The sequence below is a fragment of the Talpa europaea genome (assembly GCF_964194135.1).
Source record: "Talpa europaea genome assembly, chromosome: 13".
Classification (NCBI taxonomy): Eukaryota; Metazoa; Chordata; class Mammalia; order Eulipotyphla; family Talpidae; genus Talpa; species Talpa europaea.
Window position 1 is genome coordinate 34,180,146 of NC_140080.1, and position 24,812 is coordinate 34,204,957.

A 24,812-nucleotide genomic window follows, 5' to 3' on the forward strand; every position below is an offset into this window, starting at 1 on the left:
CAATTAAACATTATTTTAGAAATACTCAAACATCAAGTTGAGCGCATGTGTCCAGCAGTCAGCTTTAATAATATCTGGCCAAAACGTAATGCCCTGAAAGTTTCCATTCTCGAGCAGTATTGAGTTTTTGTCTTTCAAATTTTGGTTCGTGGAGTTTTGGACACTGTACAACTGTCTTTAAAGGGAGGTTTTAGTGAGCAATTTAGTGTTTAACAGAGATTCTAGTCACACTTTTTTTCAGTTCCCCTCTCTCTCAGGGAGTGCCACTGGTTGTCGGGTGCTAGGTGGAATGTGGAGGTATTTCTTGTTGTTCAGAGGTGTTTTTGATAGAACTGTCCTGATTGCCGTGCAGAAGACCGGCTTAAAAACGGATTTGGAGAAAGTATGGGCATCAGTCTGTTCTTACTCTTCCTCATTGCTGTCTTCTATCTATTCACGAAAGGTAAATTTACAGAGTAGTTTTCTGGTCGTCCTGCAGAGTATCTCAGTGAGTCCGTGCTTTCCCCTCCACTTTTCTGCCCGTCCCGTTTTGGGGCGAGCTGCCAACCTTTCTGAGTTTCTGGTGCTTGATATCGGCAGGCTCCTAACAGCCTCTGTCACGCAGAGCAGCAAAAGCCGACTGCGAATCACTCTCAGCAGGGCCTCCGGGACAGGGAGATTGCTGATTCGCAAAAAGCGAACGTCTCTATAGAGCCGTAAGCGTTGCACTCAACCATTTTGGCACCTTGAAAAGCGAGAGTTCCGTGGGACTTCTAGTTTGCCCGTCGTTGGTCACCTGTACTAAAATCTTGGCACCTGCTGTTATAGAAGGAGGTGCAGGAGAGACTTTCCCTCCCCGGACAGGCTGGCAACCCACCGAGGTCCCCTAGCACTTGGTCTGCGGCTCCTGTTTCCTTAAGCCTAGAAGGCGTGGTCGTTCGCGATAGCCGGGCCGCGCCTCACTGCCTGCCCCCGAGCTTTCTCTTGCGCGCGCACAGTAGCTGGTCAGTGGGTCCGAGCGTTCGGACTCCAAGTTCTTAACATTGGCCAGGGGACCCCAGAGAGCTCAGCCCCAGCTACAGTCTTCAAAGGCTGTGGAGGTTAAACCGGGAGGTCGCGGGGCGTTGTCCTAAGAAATGCGGTTTCTGGGAAGTTGCGACCGCCTCTCCCGCGGCTTCCTCGCTCCGCCCCGCGCGCAGCCGGGTGGGGGGCGCGATGCCGGCTGCTGGGGAGGCCGCGCCTCCGCCGCGCGTGCGGCTCACCTCCCTCTGCACCCCTAGGCGGCGCTGTGCTCCTCCGCACCCAGCCGGCTCGGCTCTCCCAGACGGCAGCTGAGCCCCCAGTTTGTGAGCCGGGCTCCCGGCCGGCCCGCGCCGGGCAGCTCCGGCTTTGGAGAAGCTGGACGCCGGCGGTGTCTGCGCCCCCAGCCTGCGCCGCGGCCACCCGCCGCCTGCTCTCTACCGCGGCTGGTGCTCTCCGGTGATCCGGAGCATGATCCCGGGTCGCCGCTGGTGGAGTGAGGACGCCGAGAGGGAGGATGGTGGGCTGGGGGGTGGCGGTACTATGTTTGTGGGTGTCTTGTGGCTCTGCCGCCGGGCAGCTCGAATACTCGGTGTTGGAGGAAACCCGGCGGGGCGTAGCCGTGGGCAACGTGGCCGCGGACTTGAAGCTGTCAGCAGTTGCTCTGTCCTTGCGCAACTTTCGCTTCCTTTCCAGTCACAGCGAGCCCTACTTTGGGGTGGACCTGGCCAGCGGTAGCTTGGTGGTCCAGGAGCCGGCGGACCGGGAGCTGCTGTGCGGGGCCAGAGCTACCTGCATCTTGACCTATGAGCTGGTGCTCCAGGACCCGCTGGAGCTGCACAAGCTGCGCATCCACGTCCGGGACACCAACGACAACTCACCTCTCTTCCCTGGCAGCGATGTGCAGCTGTATATCCCCGAGTTCTTGATGCCAGGGGCCCGTTTTACTCTCCCGAATGCCCAAGATGCCGACGAGGGAAGCAACGGGGTGCTAAGCTACCGCCTGAGCCCCAGCCAGCACTTTCGCCTAGACATGGGGTCGCGGGTCGACGGCAGCGAATACCCGGAGTTGGTATTGGAGAAAGCGCTGGATCGCGAGGAGCGAGCCACCCACCAGTTAGTGCTTACGGCCTGGGATCGAGGGCGGCCGGCGCGCTCCGGGGACACGCAAGTCACCATCATCGTGGTGGACACCAATGATAACGCGCCTGTATTTGAGCACACAGTATACCGCACCAAGGTGCCAGAGACCGCACCCAACGGTACCGTGTTGTTCCGAGTTCAGGCCTCTGACCCGGATGAAGGCCCCAACGGGGAAATCCGGTACTCCTTAAGCAACAGCACGCGAGCAGAGCTGCGACGCCACTTTCACGTGCATCCTAGAAGTGGGGCGGTGCAAGTGGCAGCTTCCCTGGGCCCACCTGAAACGCTGTTGGAGGCATATATCGAAGCCAGGGACGAAGGAGCCTTTGGTCTAGCTAGCACCGCCAAACTCCTGGTGGAAGTGACCGATGTGAACGATCATGCCCCCGAGGTCATCTTCATGACTCCTTCCAGTCCAGTTTCTGAGGACGCCGCTCCTGGCACCGTGATTGCTTTCCTTAGTGTAAGGGATGAAGACCTGGGTCCCAATGGTCAGGTCATTTGTAGCTTGTCCAGCGGAGGCCCTTTTAAGCTGAAGGCTTCCTTTGACAACTACTACAGCTTGCTTACGGACGGCCCATTGGACCGGGAGCAGGTGAGCGCCTACCAGGTGTCCATCACGGCCTCCGATGGTGGCTCACCCCCTCTTAGTACCCGCAGGACCCTGACTGTGGCAATCGCTGATGTCAATGACAATACACCAAGCTTTTCCCAACCGCAACAGGAATTTTTTGTGGCTGAAAACAACGGCCCTGGCGCCTCTTTAGGCCAAGTGTTTGCCCAGGACCCGGACCTGGGGAAGAACGGCCTTGTCTTCTATGAGCTGCTGGATGGTATCTCTGAAGGGGTGGCGCCCTCCAGCTTGGTGGGGGTGGAGTCATCCAGCGGGACTATCACTGCCAAAACTTCCTTTGACTTTGAGCGGCTCAGGGGCTTTCATTTCCAAGTGGAAGCCCGCGATGGTGGCCTTCCCCCAAGAAGTGCAATTGTGACCGTGAACTTGTTCATAGTAGATAGAAACGACAATGCTCCAGTCATCTTGTTTCCCTTGCCCAGAAATGGCGCTGTCCCAGTGGAAATGGTGCCTCGTTCTGCCAGAACTGGACACTTGGTCACAAAAGTGGTAGCAGAGGATGCAGACAGTGGCTCTAATGCTTGGCTCTCCTACCACATCTCTCAGGCATCTGACTCCAGCCTGTTCAGAATTTCAGCCCATATGGGAGAGCTCTGCACTGCTAGATTAGTTTTGTCCACAGATGCAGTTAAACAGAGAGTGGTGGTAGTGGTCCAGGACCGCGGAGACCCACCACTTTCCTCTTCTGTCACACTGGGTGTGCTGCTGAGTGACTCTGCCCCGCAGGTCCTTCCAGACTTTGAAGATGCATGGGAAACAGGAGGACACCTCTCCTCCCAGAACCTGTATTTACTTACTGCCCTGATCTGTATTTCTGTTTTATTTCTGGGATGCTTATTTTTCTTTGCGTGTATCAAGTTGATCCAGAGCCCAGGTTGTTGCTCTCAGAGCTGCTGTCACCCTCCAGAGGATCTGCGGTGTAGAAGGAAGGTGACTGCAAATCCTTGCATGACATCAGCCACAATAGATGTCACTACAGTTGAGAGACTTTCCCAGACCTATCTCTATCGGGCATCTCTGGGACTTGGCTCTGATAATAACAGTTTGCTGTTGCGAGGGGAATACACTGCTGCTGACCTGAGAAATCTGACCACTGGGGTAGGACTGAATTTGCCTGTATCCTGTATTCAGATTTGGAATGGCAAAGGGCAGCACACACACGTCATTGCCATGGTAAGCTCATTTCATTGGGTTTGATTCCCTTGATCAGGAGAGGGCTGGTAGCTTAGATGAACCTCTCATCTAAGTTTTATCCCTTAGATGAACCTCTGGCGATGTTAATCTGTTGAACTGAATACTCCTACTTAGTGGCTCCTGTGCTAAGAATTCTGGGAATGAAAAGTACTAGAAGACTATTCTTGGCCTCAAAGAACTTATGGATATTTGGGAAACAAGGTCAGAAACCCAAATGTATTAAAGAACAATAAAAATAATACAGTGCAAATGTCTAAAATTAAACATAATAAAGAGCCAAAGTTTCTGTGATAAGTACATGTGATAAGTGACCTGAGATATCTTTAAACAATTCCTGTTAGGTATTTCCTTAGGGAGTGACATAGCAAATATGTCTTCATTCAGAAAATTATTCTGAGCAACGAATTCTGATACCTTAAGTGGGAATGAAAAATACGAGAAGTTTTTTTCTTTTTTCTTTTTTATTGATTTTTTCTTTTATATATTTTTACAACATTTTTCATTTTTGCAGAATGTATGCATTTTCATATCTTTTAAATTTTTTAATTAAATAAAAATTTTTGTTGTTGTTGTTGGACCCTCGCTGGTGGCCGGGGTTCAAACTGGCGCTGCAGAGGCTGCAGGCAGCCTCACAACCCAGCGCTCAACCGCTGCGCCACCAGGGGAGGCTCACATTTTCATCTTGGTTATATTCCCCATACAATTCTCAACCCCTATTTTGACCCTAATCCACCCCCCACCCCCCAGTGTGTCTCTGGTTTATAGTTGCTTGCTGATGAGTTTTACATAACATAAGCTTCATATCATGGGCGATGAGACATTTACTCATACCCTTAAAATAGATGACTGGAAACTATGATAACTTAAAAAATACAAAAATAAATTGCAGTGAATATTCAAAGGAGGGAGAAAGAGAACGTAAGAGAATGTTTGGGCAGGAAACAGGTAGTCAGAGGAGGCTTTGTGGTGGCATTTGAATGCAATCTTGAATTACATACCATTTAGTTAACTAGAGCCTATCTGCTAGGCTGTACTATGCATGAATACCATTTTGACAAAATGGTCTTTTTTGGGAATGTCACTCCAAGACATAGCTGATAGCTTCAGTATTTGTAAGTGCATAGAAATGATAAACACATCTGAGAATACCTATTTGCACTGATAGAAAGAAAGTGACACTATGGGTGTAGGACTTGACAACTCTTTTTTTAAATTTAATTTAATTTTATATAATTCTTACATCATTTTTCATTTTGCACAATGTATGCATTTTCATTTTGGTTATATTCCCCATACAATTGCACCCCCCGTTATTTTGACCCTAGTCCTTCCTCTCCCCCACCCCCTGCCCCCCTGTAGTATGTCTCTGGTTTGTAGTTGCTTGTTGATTTTGATTTTTACTTTGTATTAATTAGTCTTTTTCCTGGTCCCTTATTTAGGTTTTCTAAATTCTGCTATGAGTGAGACCATCCGGTATTTTTCTTTTTCTTTCTGACTTATTTCGCTGAGCATGATCCCTTCTAGCTCCATCCATGTTGCTGCAAACTGCATGTGTTTTTTTTTTTGATTGCTGAGTAATATTCCATTGTGTATGTATACCACATATTCTTGATCCAGTCATCCATTTTTGGGCATTTTGGTTGTTTCCAAAGCTTAGCTATTGTAAGTAGTGCTGCTATAAACGTAGGGGTGCAGTTGCCCTTTGGAATTAATGTTTCTGTGTCATTTGGGTAAATACCTAGGAGTGGAATTGCTGGATCATATGGAAGCTCTATGTTTAGTAGATCAAGAAATCTCCACACAGCTCTCCATAGTGGTTGGACCAGTTTGCACTCCCATCAGCAGTGCAGGAGAGTTCCTTTTTCTCCACAACCTCGCCAACATTTGTTGTTACTAGTTTTTTTAATATGTGCCATTCTCACTGGTGTAAGATGGTATCTCATTGTAGTTTTGATTTGCATTTCCCTGATTACAAGTGATGTTGAACAATTTTCATATGCCTGTTGGCCATTTGCATTTCTTTGGAGAAGTTTCTTTTTAGCTCTTCTGCCCATTTTTTGACTGGATTATTTTCTTTGTTTTTGTTGAGTCTCATCAGCTCTTTGTAGATTTTTGTGATTAGTTCTTTATTATTAGTGTTGTGTGCGAAAATTTTCTCCCTGTCGGTGGGGTTTCTCTTTGTTTTGGTTATTGTCTCTTTTGCTGTGCAGAAGCTCTTTAATTTGATGTAGGACTTGACAACTCTTAATTTTGTGTTTTAATTGAGGTATTTCACAAAAAAGAAAGATGAGCTAATTATTATGTCAGAAACATTTATGTGCTTACAGGTGCACTACCATTTAAATTCCATTCGGCTTGTTTTATTGTTTTAGAAGTCAGTATACTTAGAAATAAGTAAATAACCATATTTGAGAGTAATGCCACTCATAAAAGTTAAGTTCTTTTTTTTTAAAAGATTTGTTTATTTATACAAGCACTGGGTACAGTCAGAAGCGCAGGAGGGTGAGCAGTGGGCACAGCAGGAGAGGTCTGCGCACCATGTGGGACCCTTGCCAGCCGGGCAGGGATGGAACCGGTGGATCCAACTGGCACTGCAGAGGCTGTGGGCAGCTTCACAGACCAGTGCTCAACCACTGCGCCACCAAGGGAGGCCCTAAAAGTTAAATTCTTGTAATACTTCACTATAACCATAGTGAAGTGACGTTTTCCAGCAAGTTTATTATATTCCTTTCTGACTTCTCACAGAGATTATGGATACAAAGGAAGGAGAGGTACAAATATTTGGGAAGGGAATATAGAGCCCTTATTTTACTATTCCAGATAATAGTGGGTTATAAGTTATTCTTCAAAAAATGATTTTAATTGTGACTAAAATAGACTTGCATCCATGATTATTTTGCATAATTAATATTCCCACACGATATGATAGAATGCAGATTCGATTAGTAAATTTTTGCTGAATGAATGAATAAATACATTTGTGAATGTGTGAATTGGATGGTAACGATTGTCAAGAGAGGGAAAAACATTAACTTACCTTTTCTGCTTTACATGTTTAGATAGCTAACAATTTAAAGTCACTTTCAAATATATTTCAGAGATTATTTTCTTCCTCATAATGAATCAACACAATGGAGGATTCCTGATCCTATCGCTAGCACGAAAAACCTGTGGCTAAATATGAGTTCCAGTTCCATGTCATTATTGTGAAATTTATAGAGAACACAAATTAAAATGCAGTTTTAAGGGAGAAAATTGGTATACTATCATGTTAGTATTTCTGGTATCAAGACACTTGCTTTTTCTATCAAAAAAGTTCACCGTTTGTTTCTTACTTGATGGCTTTCTGTAACAGAGAGAGATGAGAATATCATTAGTGCCTGTGAAGTTGGGAAGCCAGCCCTTGATTGAGAAACACATTTTGACTAGAGGAAAAAGAAAATATAAGTAAGTGATAAGAAGACCAGTGGACCTGGAATTTAAAGGAAAGCTAGCTATTTAAAAGGAAAATATAGATAATAACAGAGAATTTTTTTAACTTATATGAGAGATACAGTCCCAGAGGTATACTGTTTATACATGCAGGGAATATTGTACCATTCCATTCATTCAATTTAACAATCTTTTATCATCTTTGTTGATATTTTACTTTTAAAGTGTTTATGTAGTTGGTACAGGCATTTACTATTTCTTCCTATGTGATTTCATACTGAACCAATCTTAATTCTTTAGGAAAGAATGCATATCATAGTGTTAATTGAATGCCTTAAAGACACCCACAGAATTCTAGAAATAAAATACTGATTACTTGAATTTTATAAAACAAAAATCCTTTGAAAGGTATGCAATTTCATAATATTTTTTAAAAGATTTATTTTTTTATGCATACAAGAGACAGGGTGGGAAGAACAGGCCGAGCTACTGAAATACACTGCTGAGGGCAGCAGTGGGCAAGACAGGAGAGGTCTGCTGTGCTGTGTGAGTTAGCTTCCTGGTCAGGGATTGAACTCATGCTACAGTGGCTGCCGATAGCTTGATAGCGCTGTGTCTTTATCCCCTGAGCCATCAGGGAGGTCCTCATAATAATTTTAAGTGTGACTGAGTCACACATAATCACATTGATGCATATGTGCTTAGATTTTGCTCACATTCTAAGCTCTTCTCAGTTTAATTTACAGTTTTAACAAATCTATCAGTTTAAGAAAATCAGGAAAACATTTTAATCTGTATCTCTCCTATTGATATTATTTAACAGATTTAAACAAAATGGATCTACTGTGCAACCAGTAGATATGTGTCTTATCTAGCTTTTCCTGTTAATATTCCTGATAGGCAATTTAATTTTTTATATTGACATCCAAGGTGTTACCTCTGAGATGTAAATTTCTACTTGCCATTTAAAATTAGTTGCAAAAAATTAAATAAAATTAGTTGCATTCACAATTTTTAAGATAATAAATATTAATGTAGCAAAATGCATGACTTAGTTATTAAGATAATAAATATTAATGTAGCAAAACGCATTACTTAGTTATGACTGACTTTATTAAATATTCCACATGAAAAATTATACTCTAACTTACCAATGTGAGTGTATAGTTCTTCTGGAATTAAAGCCTTTTTTTTTTCTCCAGAATATGTAGGGTAGAGGATATTTTCCCTTTTCAGTGTACTTTGATGACAAAGTTCTAGAATGCTTTTGACATTTTAAGAGTTTTTATTTACTGTTTTCTATAAATAGACTTTCCCACAGATTAATTAGAAGTTTCCTTAGATCTGTTTTGACTATGAAGCTTGTTTGATTAATTACACTGAAAGGCTTTGGAGTGCCATAACTAGGGAAGCCTTGTGGATATGAAATATATTCAGATTTTAAAAATACCATGTTGATAGTATAATAATATTTGTTGTATTGTACAGAAACCACAAACTAGTAAAAAGCCAAAAAACCAACCAACCAACCAAACAAACAACAAACTCCATAAACTCCATAACTTGAGTGGTCAGAAGGGAAAAACAAGGTCTGGGAAATGCATGAACTGAAAAGTTTTGACATGTCTGATAATGCTAATGAGCTATTGATTTTTGTTAGCTTCAATATTTGCAGTTAGAGGCAAACAGCAATATTCCAGAGCCTGTATACACTTAGCTGGGTTTAGATGAAGGTGGCCTAAATGGCTAAAAGGTTTTTACACTGCTCCAGTGCGTACAATGTGAATATCAGAAATAATTAGCATTTGGCAGAACATCAAATGAATATGGATCACGGTCTAAGATTCTGACTAAAGTGTTATGGGAAGTAAGGAATTTGATGGTAAAGATTATTCTTAAAAACAGAACTAAATAATAAACTAAATGATAACTCATTTTGTTCCCAATCATAATGAATGAGATAAGAGAATGGCTCAGGATATAAATAACTGACATGTCTTTTTCACACTACATTTATGAAAAAGAAAAAAATAAGGATAATAATTTTCTTCCTCAAACTATAAACACAGATCATGCTGCCTTCCTTGGACCTTGTCTTAGCTCTAGGGACAAACGTGAAATCACATACCCCCCTGTTTTGCAGAGAAAGAGAACAATCTATCCCATGCCAAGTTCTGGGCTCCCAAAGCCCCTGCTAGCCATCTACACTAGTGTCCTCACTGCAGGTTCCGGTGACACCCTCAAAAATGTGTTCTGGGGCCTCCCTGGTGGTGCAGGCGTTAAAGTCTCAGCACTATCAAGCTATTGCCAACCACTGCAGCATGAGTGTGATCCCCAGCCAGGGAGCTGACCCACATGGCACAGCAGACCTCTCCTGTCTCACCCACTGCTCCCCTCAGCAGTGTATTTCAGTACATCTGCCTGTTCTGCTCCCCACTCTGTCTCTGGTGAATCCTCTCACCCCACCCCCACACCTCTGCCCTACACCCCAGTTCTTTTTTTTTTTTTAAGATTTATTTATTTATACAAGCACTGGGTACAGTCAGAAGCACAGGAGGGTGAGAGAATTCACCAGAGCCAGAGCAGGGAGCAGAGCAGGCAGAAGGACCGAAGTACACTGCTGAGGGGAGCAGCGGGTGGCAGGAGAGGTCTGCGCGCCATGTGGGACCCTCGCCCGGTGGCTGGGGAGCAGCCGGGGATCGAACTGGCGCTGCAGAGGCTGCGGGCAGCTTCGCAACCCAGCGCTCAACCGCTGCGCCACCGGGGAGCCCGTATACCCCAGTTCTTGTATGCATAAATAAATAAAGTAAATCTTAAAAAAATGTATTCTGGATTTGGGCACTTGATGGTCATTCTTAAGAATCTTTGTGTGAACAGAAGCTCTTTAATTTGATGTAGTCCCAGCTGTTCATCTTTGCCTTCACTATCACTGCTTTGGGTGATGTGTTTTTAAAGATGTTACTGAGGTGTATGTCATGTAGTGTTTCACCTATATTTCCTTCTATATATTTTATGGTTTGGTCTTATGTCTAGATCTTTAATCCATTTTGAGTTGGTTTTTGTGCATGGTGTGAGGTAGTAGTCAGCCAGAAAGAAAAAGAAAAATATCAGATGGTCTCACTCATAGCAGGAATTTAGAAAACCTAAATAAGGGACCAGGAAAAAGACTAAGTATAATAAAGTAAAAATCAAAACCAACAAGCAACTATAAACCAGAGACACACTACGGCGGGGCCAGGGCGGGGGGAGTAGGATCAAAACAAGGGGGGTGAGAATTGTATGGGGACTATAACTAAGATGAAAATGCATACATTGGGGCCTCCCTGGTGGCGCAGGTGGTTGAGCACAGTGCTGTGAAGCTGTTACAGCCTCTGCAAGGTGGTTGAGCACAGTGCCACAGCCTCTGCAGTGCCGGTTCTATCCCCGCCAGCCTCCGAGCAACCCACAAGGCGAGCAGACCTCTCCTGTCTTGCCTGCTGCTCCCGTCAGCAGTGTATTTAGTCAGTCTGCCTGTTCTGTTCCCCGTTCTGTCTCTGGTGAATCCTCTCACCCTCCTGCGCATCTGGCCTGTACCCCGATTCTTGTATAAATAAAATAAATCTTAAAAAAGCATACATTGTGCAAAAATGAAAAATGATGTAAAAATATAGAAAATAGAAAAAGCAAAAAAAGTTAAAAAAAATCTTTGTGTGAAGATTATAGTTGTCTTGTTTAGACTCAAGATGATGTTCACATGAAATAAAAACAACCAATCAAAACACCTTAATGGTGGCTTTTCATCTATACCCATCACTTGAGATTGGCTTGTCATTGTCCTTTTACCACGAGGGTATGCTGTGCCTATTAAAGAAGCTGGAAGCAGTTTTTCCTCTCCTTTTTCTAGTCTCTGGACATATTTGTTAAGATTGATGATACTTTTGGGGGGATTCTCTTTCTTATATATTTGCTTTCCATTCTATTAATCTTCTCTTTATCTCCTTTTTCACATTTCCCTTGTATTCAATATTTAGTACAGTTCCTTAGTGACACTCTGTGCCTTAAGTTTTCTTTGTGTTTGGGGTTTTTAAATCATGAAATCGAATTTCTTAACTAGTGGTAGAGTTATTCCTATTTTACATTTTTTTTTTAATTTATTTTTCATGCATACAAGAACTGGGGTACAGGCCAGATGCGTGGGAGGGTGAGAGGATTTACCAGAGACAGAGTGGGGAACAGAACAGGCAGACTGACTGAAATACACTGCTGAGGGGAGCAGCGGGTGAGACAGGAGAGGTCTGCCGCGCCATGTGGAATTCTTGCCGGCCGGCTGGGATTGAACCCGTGCTGCAGAGGCTGCGGACAGCTTCACAGTGCTATGCTTAACCTCTTGCACCACCAGGGATGCCTCCTATTTTACATTCTTGCTTCATTTCTGTAAATTGTTTTTTGAGAAACATGTTAATTACACCTAAACCTTCAAATATTTTGTCATGAAGTTGCTTATCAAGTCCTCTTGCAGTCTTTCTGAATCTGCAGGATGGGTGGTGACAGTCTCCTTTCAGTCCCCATGTTGATTGTCACCTGACTGTTTCCTGACCTGATTTGTAAGTAGTTTATTGGTTATATTAGCCTTTTCAAGGATGAAGTTTTGGCCTTTGGGATTCTCTTTCTTGTATATTTGCTTTCCATTTCATTAATTTTCTTCTCTTTATCTCCTTTCTCACATTTCCCTTGTATACAATTTGTTGCTTGTTTTTTAGCTTCTTGTGGCGTTTGCTAATATTCAGGTTTTGTTGTTTCTAACATATGGCTTTAAAGCTACAAATTTTCCATGAAGCATGGTATTAGCTGCTTCACATGAACCTGATTTTAAAACATGTAATTGAAGTATAATATACCTACAAGTGCATATATCGTAAATACACAGCTTGGTGAATAATCTGAAGTCAACATGTCAATCATATAACTCCCACAGAGGTAAGAGAGTGGGACATTACCAGCACCCCTTAGCCCCCACAACCCTCCTCTGTCATTATGTGGGAGTAGAGAACTAACTGGCTAGGGAGCAATCCTGTAAGAGCTGGCTACAAGCTGGCTGGCAAGGGCTGGTTGTAAGATAGCAGACTGAGGCTGGGTGCTTGAGGGAGCAGAAAGCCGACAGGCAAAGGCTGTTATCCCTGAGCTGGCAGGCAGAGGCCGGTAACCACAAGAGGCACATAGAGACACACAGTAGCTTGTGGTGGCTTCACACCTCTGGGTGTCAAAGTGGGGCAATGAGGCAAAGGGGGGTAGTGGAAAAGCACTGGAAACAGGCAAGTCCCCATGAGAGATTATAAAAGTAAACCTACCCCCAACAGTAACAAGCTCTTCCCTTGGACCCCCTCCTGCTGTCAGGAGTCTCTCTTGCAATAAACCTGAGCTTGCTAATCTTCAGTCCGGTGTGTTGGTGATTATTCCTCAATCACTTGAACACAAGAACCTACCCGATCGGCAACAATTACTACCTTCTGAAATATAACTGTTATCATGAGTTCTGACACCAGAAAAATATAGTATGATTATGCAGCCACACAATAGAGTGGCTTCTTCCACTCTCTGTGGAGGTACATTCAGGCTGCTGTGCGTAGCGTGATACATCGCTGCATATTGCTGTGTATGAAGACATTGTATTTACTCATTTTTTCTGTTGACCAATGTTTTTCAAGTTAATTTTTTGCTACGAAGAACATTTATGCTATGATCATTTTCCTCATGTCTTTTGAGGCACATATATTTGTCTTTCTGTTGGGTATAATATCTAGTAGTAGAAATTGCTTGGTTGTGAGGCGTTGTCCTGTTTTAATAGATTCTGCTAACAGTTTCCCAAATGAATTTTGCTGCCAGATTGCTTTCCCACCAACAGTGCGTGAGAATCACAATTCTGAGGGTTACTGCCTTTGAAATTTTTCATTGTATGGTGGTATGTACTAGCGCATCATTTTTTTTAGTTCTACACTTGTGATATTTTCATGTAATGTAACAATTGAATACTAACAGTCTGCATAAATGGACTGTAAAAATGCTAACACCATCCATTCCTCCCTTATGCACTTTTTAAAAGTCAGGTTTATTAGTTGTTTGGGAAATGGTGGTTCACTGAGCTTTGCAGATTTTCTCAATGAGGATACATTTTATTACACAATAACAAAAAAAAAACATTTGCCAATCTCATAAAACAGTATTTTAGTATTGGGAACCTACAAACTCATAGTAGTAGACACAAGTTTTCCAGAATTATAATTCTTACTAAAAATCTTAAAATTTATCCTTCATAGCAAATACTGTCAGTTGAGTTCCTTGAAGTGACAAACTCATTTCATTCATTTTTGACATAATGTCTGTCTGCTTCCTGGTTTGCAAATATCCATATTCGTCTTATATATTTCCTGTCTCAGATCTGTAACCCATTATTCTCCTTCAATTCTTTATTTTTATAGGGGATGATATTAAGAGATATAATCTGAACAAGAGGTGTGTTTCTAGTGTCAAGTCAGAGTTACTACTTTTTTTCAGTGACTGTGCATTTTTGAAAAAGATAAAATACATCACAAGTTCATACTAATCTTTCTAATTCAAGTTCAGTATTATAAAGCTTTCACTTACTTTTATCAATCTTACATTTATTGTTCTTTTCTCCCCTAAATTCCCAAATTATGTTGCTTTTCTCCACCAATATCCCAGTTTTCATTTATAGCAACATAATTATTTATTATGGAATTCATTGAACTCCACACTATTCAAACAGACTTAGAAAACAGTATCAGGGCCTCCCCGGTGGTGCAGTGGTTGAGTGCTGGGTTGCAAAGCTGCCCGCAGCCTCTGCAGCACCAGCTCGATCCCCGGCTGCTCCCCAGCCACGGAGGAGGGTCCCACATGGCACACAGACTTCTCCTGCTGCCCACTGTTCCCCTCAGCAGTGTACTTCGGTCCTTCTGCCTGCTCGGCTCCCCACTCTGGCTCTGGTGAATTCTCTCACCCTCCTGCACCTCTGACCTTACCCAGTGCTTGTATAAATAAATAAATAAATAAATAAATCTTTTTTAAAAATTTAAAAAAAGAAAAAAAAAGAAAACAATATCAGCACCACATCAATGATATGATTACAATATCTGTTTAGTGTTTTTACCATTCTTTTCATTTGTTGGGTATATCCCAGTAGGCATGTACAGTCAAATTACATGTTTTAAAGTGTCTTGGAATAGTTTGTCTTTTTTTTTTAAAGATTTATTTATTTTTATACAAGAACTGGGTACAGGCCAGATGCACAGGAGGGTGAGAGGATTCACCAGAGACAGAGTGGGGAACAGAACAGGCAGACTAACGAACTACACTGCTGAGGGGAGCAGCGGGCAAGACAGGAGAGGTCTGCTTCGCCATGTGGACTTCTCACTGGCTGGTGGGGATCGAACCAGCGCTGCAGAGGCTGCGGACAGCTTCACAGTGCGGCGCTCAACCACCTGCGACACCAGGGAGGCCCTAGTTTGTCTTTTTTTAGTTAGACCACCAACTACACAAAGAGTTGGGTTCATTTGTTTCAAGTTGCTTTCAAATTTAGAGCATGTTTCTAAATTTTAATTTTCTTTTGTAATAATGTCAAGTATTTACATGATTCCAAAGTAAACTTATAAAACAGTGTTTTCAGAGAACTCTAATATCTACTATTCCTGTTTATCTACTTTAGTTCTTCCCTCTTGTATAGGGAATCATATTTTATGGTTTATCCTTATATAATTTTAAAAATGTAAGTATATCTGTAAAGTATAACCAAATACATTATAGGTGCCTATCTTCACTTTTTAAAATAATTTAAAAATAAAACAATACATATTGTTCTCCACTTTGACATTTCACTACAGTATTCCATACTAGTATATAGAAATAGTCCTTGCTTCTTAATGGTATTTCTTTAATAACAGAAATTTCTAATTTTAATGAGCCCCCATATCAATATTATCTTTTTTACTTAGTACTCTCTCTAACCTTTTAATGAAAATGTAGCCTACTTCAAAGTCATAAAGATATGCTCCTATATTCTAGACCATTGCTGTTTAATAGAATTTCCTGACATGTTAGAAATTTTCTATATTTGCATATGTAAGACGTGGCAACTAGACAATTGAAATGGGGCCAGTAAAACCGTGGATCCGAATTTTAAATGTTATTAATTGTAATTAGTTTAAGCGTAAGTTTAAAAAGCCACATCTGATTAGTGGTGCCATAGTTCCATTAGTTTTCAGGTTTTAACTTGCACATTGAAATCTTAAATCCGGGCCTCCCCGGTGGCGCAGCGGTAGAGCGCTGGGTTGCGAAGCTGCCCGCGGCCTCTGCGGCGCCGGTTCGATCCCCAGCTGCTCCCCGGCCACCGGAGGAGGGTCCCACATGGCACGCAGACCTCTCCTGCCGCCCGCTGCTCCCCTCAGCAGTGTACTTCGGTCCTTCTGCCTGCTCTGCCCCTCGCTCTGGCTCTGGTGGATTCTCTCACCCTCCCGTGCTTCTGACTGTGCCCAGTGCATGTATAAACAAAAAAAAACAAACAAACAAGCAAAACAAATAAATAAAGAAAAACATAAAAAAAAAAAAAAAAAAAAAAAGAAATCTTAAATCCATCTAAAAAAAATTTTTTTTTGTATCGTGTCATATAGGAGCTGGGATTCACTTTTTCCATTTGTAAATCTACTTGCCTTTCCTGCATACACAGTGCCAGTTAATGAAAAGATCACATTTGCACACTACTCTGCGGTGCTGTCCATGTCATAAACCAAATGACTGCATAATCACAGCTATTTCTAGACCAATTCCATTTCACTGGTCTACTTGTCTATTCTTGTGCCAGTTACCATTCTGCATTAAATACAGTAGCTTTTAATTCATATTTGTATATAACTTCATAAATTCCCCCACTTTGTTCTTCTGGTTCAAGATTAACTTAGTTATTTTTGGCTTTTTTCATTTCTATATAAGTTGTAGACTCAACTTGTCAATTTCTACCAAAACCCGCCCCCCACAAAACCCTGCTCTGATTTTAATAGGTATTACATTGAATCTACAGAAAATGTAGGGACTATTGATACTGTGACTATTTCATTTGGATTTTAATTATTTTATAAAAATAAGGGGTTTATTGACATGATGACAACATGTCCATCAACATCTAGTCCATTATCATGGTATATCTTTCCATTTGTTTTATTTATTATTTTATCTCAATGTTTATGTGTATCTGCAAGAGAATGTATGTAGTGATACTGCAAAATTCTCACTAGATATCTAATATTTTGATACTATTTTTTTTGGCTTAGTAAGTTTATTATTGTTTTGTCTTTATTGAAAAATCTCCATAAAAAATGTTTTGGCTTATTAGCTCTCAACAGCTCCAGCTTTTGAGCTCTGAGGAAGCCTGCCTTTTTCTGAGCTACCCCATCTTTCCTCTGGGCAAGAGATCTTTTGGGACTGTTCCACCTCTTCTTTCCCCCCCCCCAAAGATTTATTTATTTATTTATTTATACAAGCACTGGGTACAGTCAGAAGCGCGGGAGGGTGAGAGAATTCACCAGAGTCAGAGCGGGGAACAGAACAGGCAGACTGACGAAATACACTGCTGAGGGGAGCAGCAGACGTGGCAGGAGAGGTCTGTTGCACCATGTGGGACCCTTGCTGGCGGCCGGGGACCGAACCGGCACTGCAGAGGCTGCAGGCAGCTTCACAGCCCAGCGCTCAAACACTGCCCCACCAGGGAAGGCCCTCCACCTCTTCTTTTTAACTCCTTTTTTTTAAAAAAGATTTATTTATTTATTTATTTATTTATTTATTTATGTATGTATGTATGTATGTATACAAGAGCTGGGGTACAGGCCAGAGATGGGGGGGGTGAGAGGATTCACCAGAGACAGAGTGGGGAACAGAACAGGCAAACTGACTGAAATACACTGCTGACAGGAGCAGCAGGTGAGACAGGAGGGGTCTGCTGCGCCATGTGGGTTGCTCCCTGTCCGGCCAGGGATTGAACCTGTGCTGCAGAGGCTGCGGATCACCTCATAGTGCGGTGCTTAACCCCTTGCGCCACCAGGGAGGCCCACCTCCTTTTTTTTTAAAGATTTATTTTATTTATGCATCCAAGAACTGGGGTATAGGACAGAGTGGGGAGGGTGAGGGGATTCACCAGAGATAGAGTGGGGAGCAGAACAGGAAGACTGACTGAAATATACTACTGAGGGGAGCAGCGGGGGATACAGGAGAGGTCTGCTGTACCATGTGTGTAGCTCCCTGGCCGGGGATCAAACTCATGCTGCTGTGGCTGCCGATAACTTCATTGTGCTAAGAGTCAACCTCCTGCACCACCAGGGAGGCCCCTAACTCCCTTCTTAGGCTTCTTCTCATAGACTATTCTCTTGTATAGCGGTGTGAGCTTTCTTCAACACCTCCTCCATCATGTCTGGAGTGATGTTGTTCTTTATATATTGAGAGAATTGTTTCTTATAAGCATCATCAACTTCTCCCATTAAGTAATCCATGTCATCCGCAGCGTTCTGGCACATGATATGGTTCCAAAGTGCAGAAAGCATTGAATTGCTTACTTTCTGAATCATAACCAGGAAATCAACTGGTGTGAGGAATGGACAATCTTCCATCCACAGCTCCTTTTGGGCCCCCCAAAACTTTATCCCCAGTACTAGTTTTGGCAGGTCCAACATCCAGATAGCAAGTGAAAGCACCTAGTTAACCGTCGATGCTTTCCACATTGTATTCACCTCCAGTCACCTCTACTTGGCCTTTGTAGATCGTGTCCAAACCACACCTGTTGAGAAGCCTACGGGCCTGCAGCAGCCAGTACAACATTCTGCAGCATCATCTGCGAGGCCAACCTTCGCACCAAAGTTGGGGGGTTCGTGAGCATGAACAGCAAAGACTATCCTGTCTCCTTCCACACAAACTTAGGCAATCTGATTTCTCATTTGGTTACATGAACTATTATCCCATATCTGAATGTGTTATACTCAGTGTTATCCTGGATTGCCATGCATTTTTGAGCATAGTAATCAAGTTTTGCACTCTTGCCTTCTTTTAAATTTCACTTGTATGTCCTGAGGTTGACCTTACTCTAGATAGCTTTTATCAACCCCATCATGTGGAACAGGCACCAGAGTCTGCAGCTTGTAGACAGACCTGCAGCCCAGCAGCACTCTTGATGTTTCTTAAAAATTTCATTTTTAATTGGTTTTTACTACAGGCGTATAGAAATAAAACTGAATGTTGTATTAGCTTTGTTCCCAGTGCCCTTGCTAAATTTATTTTAAAATCTCACACTTAAAAATATTATTTTAGATCTTTTATATATAGTATCATGTCATGTCTGAGTGATGTTAGCTTTTTTTTTTTTAAACTTTCTATCGTTTAGTTTTTTTGGCTTTTGATTTCATGGCATTGTTAAATGGAAGTGATGAAAATGGGTTGTCTTATTCCTGAACTCAGAGAGAAAACTTTTAATATCTAACATGAAATATATTGTTTGATTTTTTTTCAGGGACCATTTATCAGGTTAAGAAGGTTTTCTTTTTAAAATTTTTTTTCCAACTCATGAATGGAGTTTTAAATTATGGATGGATAGTGGAATTTCCAGGTTGTATGGTAACTCCATTTTTAGTAGACTGAGGAACCTCCAGACAGCTTTCCACAGTGGTTGGACCAATTTGCACTCCCACCAGCAATGTAGGAGAGAGTTCCTTTTTTACCACATCCTCGCCAACATTTGTTGTTGCTTTTTTTTTTTGGTATGTGCCATTCTTACTGGTGTGAGGTGGTATCTCAGTGTGGTTTTGATTTGCATTTCCCTGATTATAAGGGATGTTGAACATTTTTTCATATGCCTGTTGGCCATTTGCATTTCCTTTTTTGGAGAAATGTCTTTTAAGTTCTTCTGCCCATTTCTTGATTGGATTGTTTATTATGTTTTTGTTGAGTCATGTGAGTACTAGGGATCTACCCAAAGGACACAAAAATATTGATTCAAAAGAACACCTGTAGGGCCTCCCCGGTGGCGCAGCGGTTGAGCGCTGGGTTGCGAAGCTTCCCGCAGCCTCTGCAGCGCCGGTTCGATCCCCGGCTGCTCCCCGGCCAACGGAGGAGGGTCCCACATGGCACGCAGACCTCTCCTGCTGCCCGCTGCTCCCCTCAGCAGTGTACTTCGGTCCTTCTGCCTGCTCTGCTCCCCGCTCTGGCTCTGGTGAATTCTCTCACCCTCCTGTGCTTCTGACTGTACCCAGTGCTTGTATAAATAAATAAATCTTTAAAAAAAAAAAAGAACACCTGTACACCTATGTTTATTGCAGCACTATTTACAATAGGTAAAACCTGGAAACAACCCAAATGCCCCCAAATAGATGACTGGATCAAGAAGATGTGGCATATATACACAATGGAATATTATTCAGCAATCAAAAAAGATAAACTCATGCCATTCACAGCAACTTGGATGGAGCTAGAAGGAATTATGCTCAGTGAAATAAACCAGAAGGAAAAAGAAAAATATTGGATGGTTTTACTTATAGCAGGAATATATAGGGGAACCAAATAAGACATTAGTGTAAAAAAAATAATAACAATACAAAACACAACAAAGGAAAAACAGACAATTATAAATCAGAGACATCCTGCGGGGGAGGAGGAGGGAGAGGGATCAGAGGGAGGGAGGGAGGCGCATAGGGGACTGAGGTGATGGTGCACGGGTGCATTGGTGAAGGAAACTCTATGGGGACTACACCTGAGGGGGTGGGGGGAAGCAAATATTGTTTAAAAATGAACAATGATGTAAAAATAAAAATAATAATATTAAAAAACAATTTAAAATAAAATAAATTATGGATGGGTGTTAAATTTACAACAATATTCTGTTTATTGAGGCGATCATGTGGTTATTTTATTCACACCATGTATTAACTTGCTTTATATATGATAAATCAATTTTGCATTCTTGGAATAAATACAGACGGGTGTTGATTTATTATCCTTCTTTGTATCATTGGATTCTGTTTCCTGACACTTTCTTAGAATTTTAAAAGTCTGTGTTTATGCTAGGAATTGGCTTTTAATTTTCAATTTTTCTAATGTTTTTGTCAGGATTTGGCATCCAGGCTATGTTGGCTTTATATAGTAAGTTGAGAAGGATTACCCCTTTAAGTTCTTTGGAAAGTGTGTGTAAATGAGTGGTTTTTCTCCCACAAATGTTTGGGGGAATTTTAGTGAAACCTTAAAGGTCTGGAGTTCTTTTCATGAAAATGTTTTAAATTTTAAACTCAGTGTCTATAATATCTATAAAATATATAGGTCTTCTATTTCTACTTGTACCAGTTTGGTTAATTGTTTTTTTCTTATAAATTTGTGCACTTAATTTACATTTTATGATGTGTGGACTTAAAACCTCACAGTATATCTTACTTTTTCTAGGTTTTTTTTTTTTTTTTTGGAATTGATAAGCAGAACGTGCAAGTTCAAAGTGTACAATATGATATTTAACATATATTTTTATATATAGTGAGATGACTACCATGATAAGTTTAGTTAGCATCAGTTGAATCATATAGATTACATAAAGTTTTTTTCTTGTGATGAGAACTCATAGCATCTCTCTCTCAATATTTTCAAAGATACCATGCAGCAGGTTAACTACAGTCAGCATACTGAACAGTACATCCCCTGTACTTATTTATCTGATAACTGAAGTTTGTACCTTTGACCACCTCCATCCAATTCACCACTCCCACTGCCTTGGCTCTGGTAACTACCAACCTGACCTCTCTTTCTATCACTTTCTTTTTTAAAGACTCCACATATAAGTAAGATCATATAGTATTTGTATTCTTTGTTTCACTTATTCCTCTTAGCATAACACCCTCAAGGGCCATCCATATTGTCACAAAAGGCAGAATTTCCTTCTTTTTTTTTTGGCTGAATATATGTGGTGGTCACTGGACACTTGGCTTGTTTCTTGTCTTGGCTGTTATCGTTAATGCTGCCTTGGACATGGTGGTGCAGACAGCTCTTCAACATAGTGTTTTTGTTTCCCTTAAATATATTCCCAGAGTGGAATTGCTGGATTATATGATGATAGTTCTATTTGTAATTTTTCAAGGAACTTCCATACTGCTTTACACGGTAGCTCTACCAATTCACGGTCCTACCAGCAGTGCGCAAGGATTCCTTTCCACCACATCCTCACCAGCATTATACCTTTTGTCTTTTTAATGACAACTTTCTAACAGGCACTAGATGATATCTCATTGTGGTTTTTGTTTGCATTTCCCTAATGCAAACATTAGCCCCTTTTCATTTACGTTATCTTTTCATTTTGTCACAGAAGACATTTTTAGTTTGATGTGCTCTTTTTTTAAAATTTTTTATTATGTTGTTTCTGCTTTAGGTGCTCCTATTAATTTTTTAAAATTATATATATATTTAAATATTTATTTTATTTATTTATGCATACAAGAGCTGGAGTGCAGGCCAGAGGTGTCCAGGGATGGTGATAGGATTCGTTAGAGACAGAGTGGGAAGCAGAACAGGCAGATTGACTGAATACACTGCTGAAGGGAGCAGTGGGTGAGCCAGGAGAGGTCTGCTGAGCCATGTGGGTTAGCTCCCTGGCCGGGGATCAAAATTGTGCTGCAGTGGCTGCAGATAGCTTCATAGTGCTGAGACTTAACCCCTATACTACCAGGGAGGCCCTATATATATATATTTTACATCATTTTCCATTTTCGCACACTGTTTGCATATTATTTTTATTTTAATGTTATAGAAACAATAGTGATATTTCTTCTTATAGTTCTCAAATTGGTAGTTGTGCTTTATTCTTCTTTTCTATTTTGCCATGGATTAATTGATTTTATTAGTTTTTCAGTGAGCCATCTTTGACAGCTAGAAAATAAAGGACTACATGACCTTTAAATAGACTATATTAGAACTGACAACTGAGTGCTCATGAAAGGAAACTAAAAACCAAAGATATGACCTCTTCAAAGGACTTAAAGAAAACATCTGCAAACCTAAAATTTTTTACCCAAAAAAAATATCCTGGATAAAGGAAGAAATACATATTGTACCTCCTATGGTAATCTACTTACAGTATTAAAAAAGAATGTATATCTAGTAAGATAATAATGGAGAGAGAGTAGGATAAAAATATACGTAATCAATCCAAAAGAAGACAAGGAGAAAAAGGCAAATTAGAATAGATGGGAACAATAAAAACAAATCATAAGATGTTAGATTTAAATCTAAGTATATCAGTAATTACATTAGATATAAACAGACTAAACATTCCAGTTAACAAACATGTTCATATTGGTTAGAAAGTAAACTACCATATGTCACTTATTAAAGACACCCTTTTTAAAATAATGAAGGTAGATTGAAAGAAGATGATGGACAGAGATATACCATGCAAACATTTACCAAAAGGAAATGATAAAGCTTTCTGTAAAAATAGCATTTATCATAGACATTAAGGAAAGAAGCCTTGTAGATAAAATAGGAACATTGTATAATGATAAAAAGATCAATCCATCAGGAAGATAAAACAGTATTAAATGTCAAAACAGTAACACTGTCTTTAATTATATTAAGCAAAAATGGCTGCACTCTCGGAGAAATAGATATTTCTCTATATCAGAATGGGGAATGTTAACATACTTTGTTTAGAAACTGAACAAGAAAACAAGAAATTGATAAGGATATAGAAAATTTGAATAACAGGACTAATAAACTGTGTGTATAAAATCACCAACAACTAAAGAATATAAATTCTTAAAATGTTCATGGCACATTTACCAAAATTAAACATACTCTTGGCCATAAAGCAAGTCTCAATCAGTCCATCATAAGTTTTCAGATGTAGTATTTTCTTTTTGTTAATATCCAAACACATAAAGATGTTCTACATCTAGAGATAATCTATAATCTTTTGGTATAGAATTCTAGTTACACTGCACTCTCTTCAAATCATATCCAGTTGATTTTAATTCTTTGATAATTGTTGAAATTTACCTTGCAATCTAGCATATAGTCCTTTAAATTTTTCTTGAAGAATAATAACACATGTAGAAAAGCACACTCGTAATAAATACACAGTTGGATAAATGTCCACGATTGAATATACCCGTGTAACAAGCACACGGATCAACATACTGGAAGCCTCTGTCACTACCCACTCACCCACCATGGGTCACCACTATTCTGATTTCTAACACCCTTGATTCGTTTTGCTCTTTTATACTATATATATGTGTGTGTGTGTGTGTGTATTTTCATATATACTCTCTCTATATACACACACATATACACAGTGTATACTCTTTTGTTTTATCATCTTTTGCTAAAGATGATTATCTGTAAGAGTCATGCATATTGTCGAGTGTAACTGTCTATCATTTATTCTCCTATATTATTTCAGCTGCGAATGGTCAATTTCTGTAAATGTTCTGGGTGTTCATGAAATGGTATCATCCTAAAATTGCTTGAAATGACGCTTTGTATAAGGCCTTTAAGTTGTTTGCTAATTGCGTTGTTCAACTATTCTGTATTATTTTTTATTTTCATTTGCTTATTTTATGTGACCCAAAAAGTAGTGTTAAAGAGTATCTCATGAATAATGATTGTTTATTTATCCTTGGATTTATGTTAGTTTTTTTGCTTCAGATATTTTGAGGCTATTTTACTTTTTATGTTTAATAATTATCAATACTCATATATTTACACAACGATATAAATTGAATTTCATATTTGAAAGTTTGAATTTGATTTTAAACTTTCTTTTTTAATTTTACCTTTTTTTTTTTTATCATTGCCACAGGGTTATTTTGGCATTGTAATGCTTTCATGTATGAAATCACCATTTCAATATTTTTTTTAATTTATTTATTTATGCATACAAGAGCTGGGGTACAGGCCAGAGGTGTGGGGGGTGAGAGGATTCACCAGAGACAGAGTGGGGAGCAGAATAGGCAGGCTGACTGAAATACACTGCTGAGGGGAGCAGCAGGTGAGACAAGAGAGGTCTGCTGCGCTATGTGGGTTGCTCTCTGGCCAGACAGGGATTGAACTCATGCTGCAGTGGCTGTGGCTTGCTTCACAGGTTGCGTCTTAACCCCTTACGCCACCAGGGAGGCCCTACCATTTCAATATTTTTACAAATTTTATTTATCTACCAAATTCTACTTTATTTAATCTCTTATACTTTGCTACTTATTTTATTTTATTTTTTTTTATAAATTTTATTGTTATATTCCCCATACAATTGCAGCCCCCCCATTCTGACCCCAATCCCTCCCCTCACGCCCCCGCCCCCCTAAAAGTGTCTCTGGTTCATAGTTTTCTGTTGATTTTGATTTTCACTTTCTTA

General features: G+C 40.7%; 1 protein-coding gene and 1 pseudogene across 14 annotated transcripts in view; one reads left to right on the forward strand and one right to left on the reverse strand.

Moving 5' to 3' along the window:
• The window catches only part of LOC311182688 (protocadherin alpha-C2), a gene marked incomplete at its 5' end in the record, with an annotated part of 214,278 nt that overhangs the window by 108,157 nt on the left and 81,309 nt on the right, over positions 1-24,812 (forward strand). Inside the window, one exon of one of the 13 annotated variants that reach the window (XM_084251684.1) lies at positions 998-3,949. The exons of the other annotated variants lie outside the window; for them this stretch is intronic. Coding sequence (XP_084107810.1) covers positions 1,517-3,949 — 2,433 coding nt within the window. Of the gene's footprint in view, positions 1-997; positions 3,950-24,812 lie in introns of those variants that run through there. 13 annotated transcript variants of the gene reach the window in all.
• Positions 16,631-21,638, reverse strand: LOC311182825 (large ribosomal subunit protein uL18-like; annotated as a pseudogene). Its single transcript has 4 exons — positions 21,633-21,638; positions 17,775-18,501; positions 16,790-16,884; positions 16,631-16,640 (listed from the first exon to the last, which is right to left on the reverse strand). The product of its transcript is annotated as a large ribosomal subunit protein uL18-like (transcript).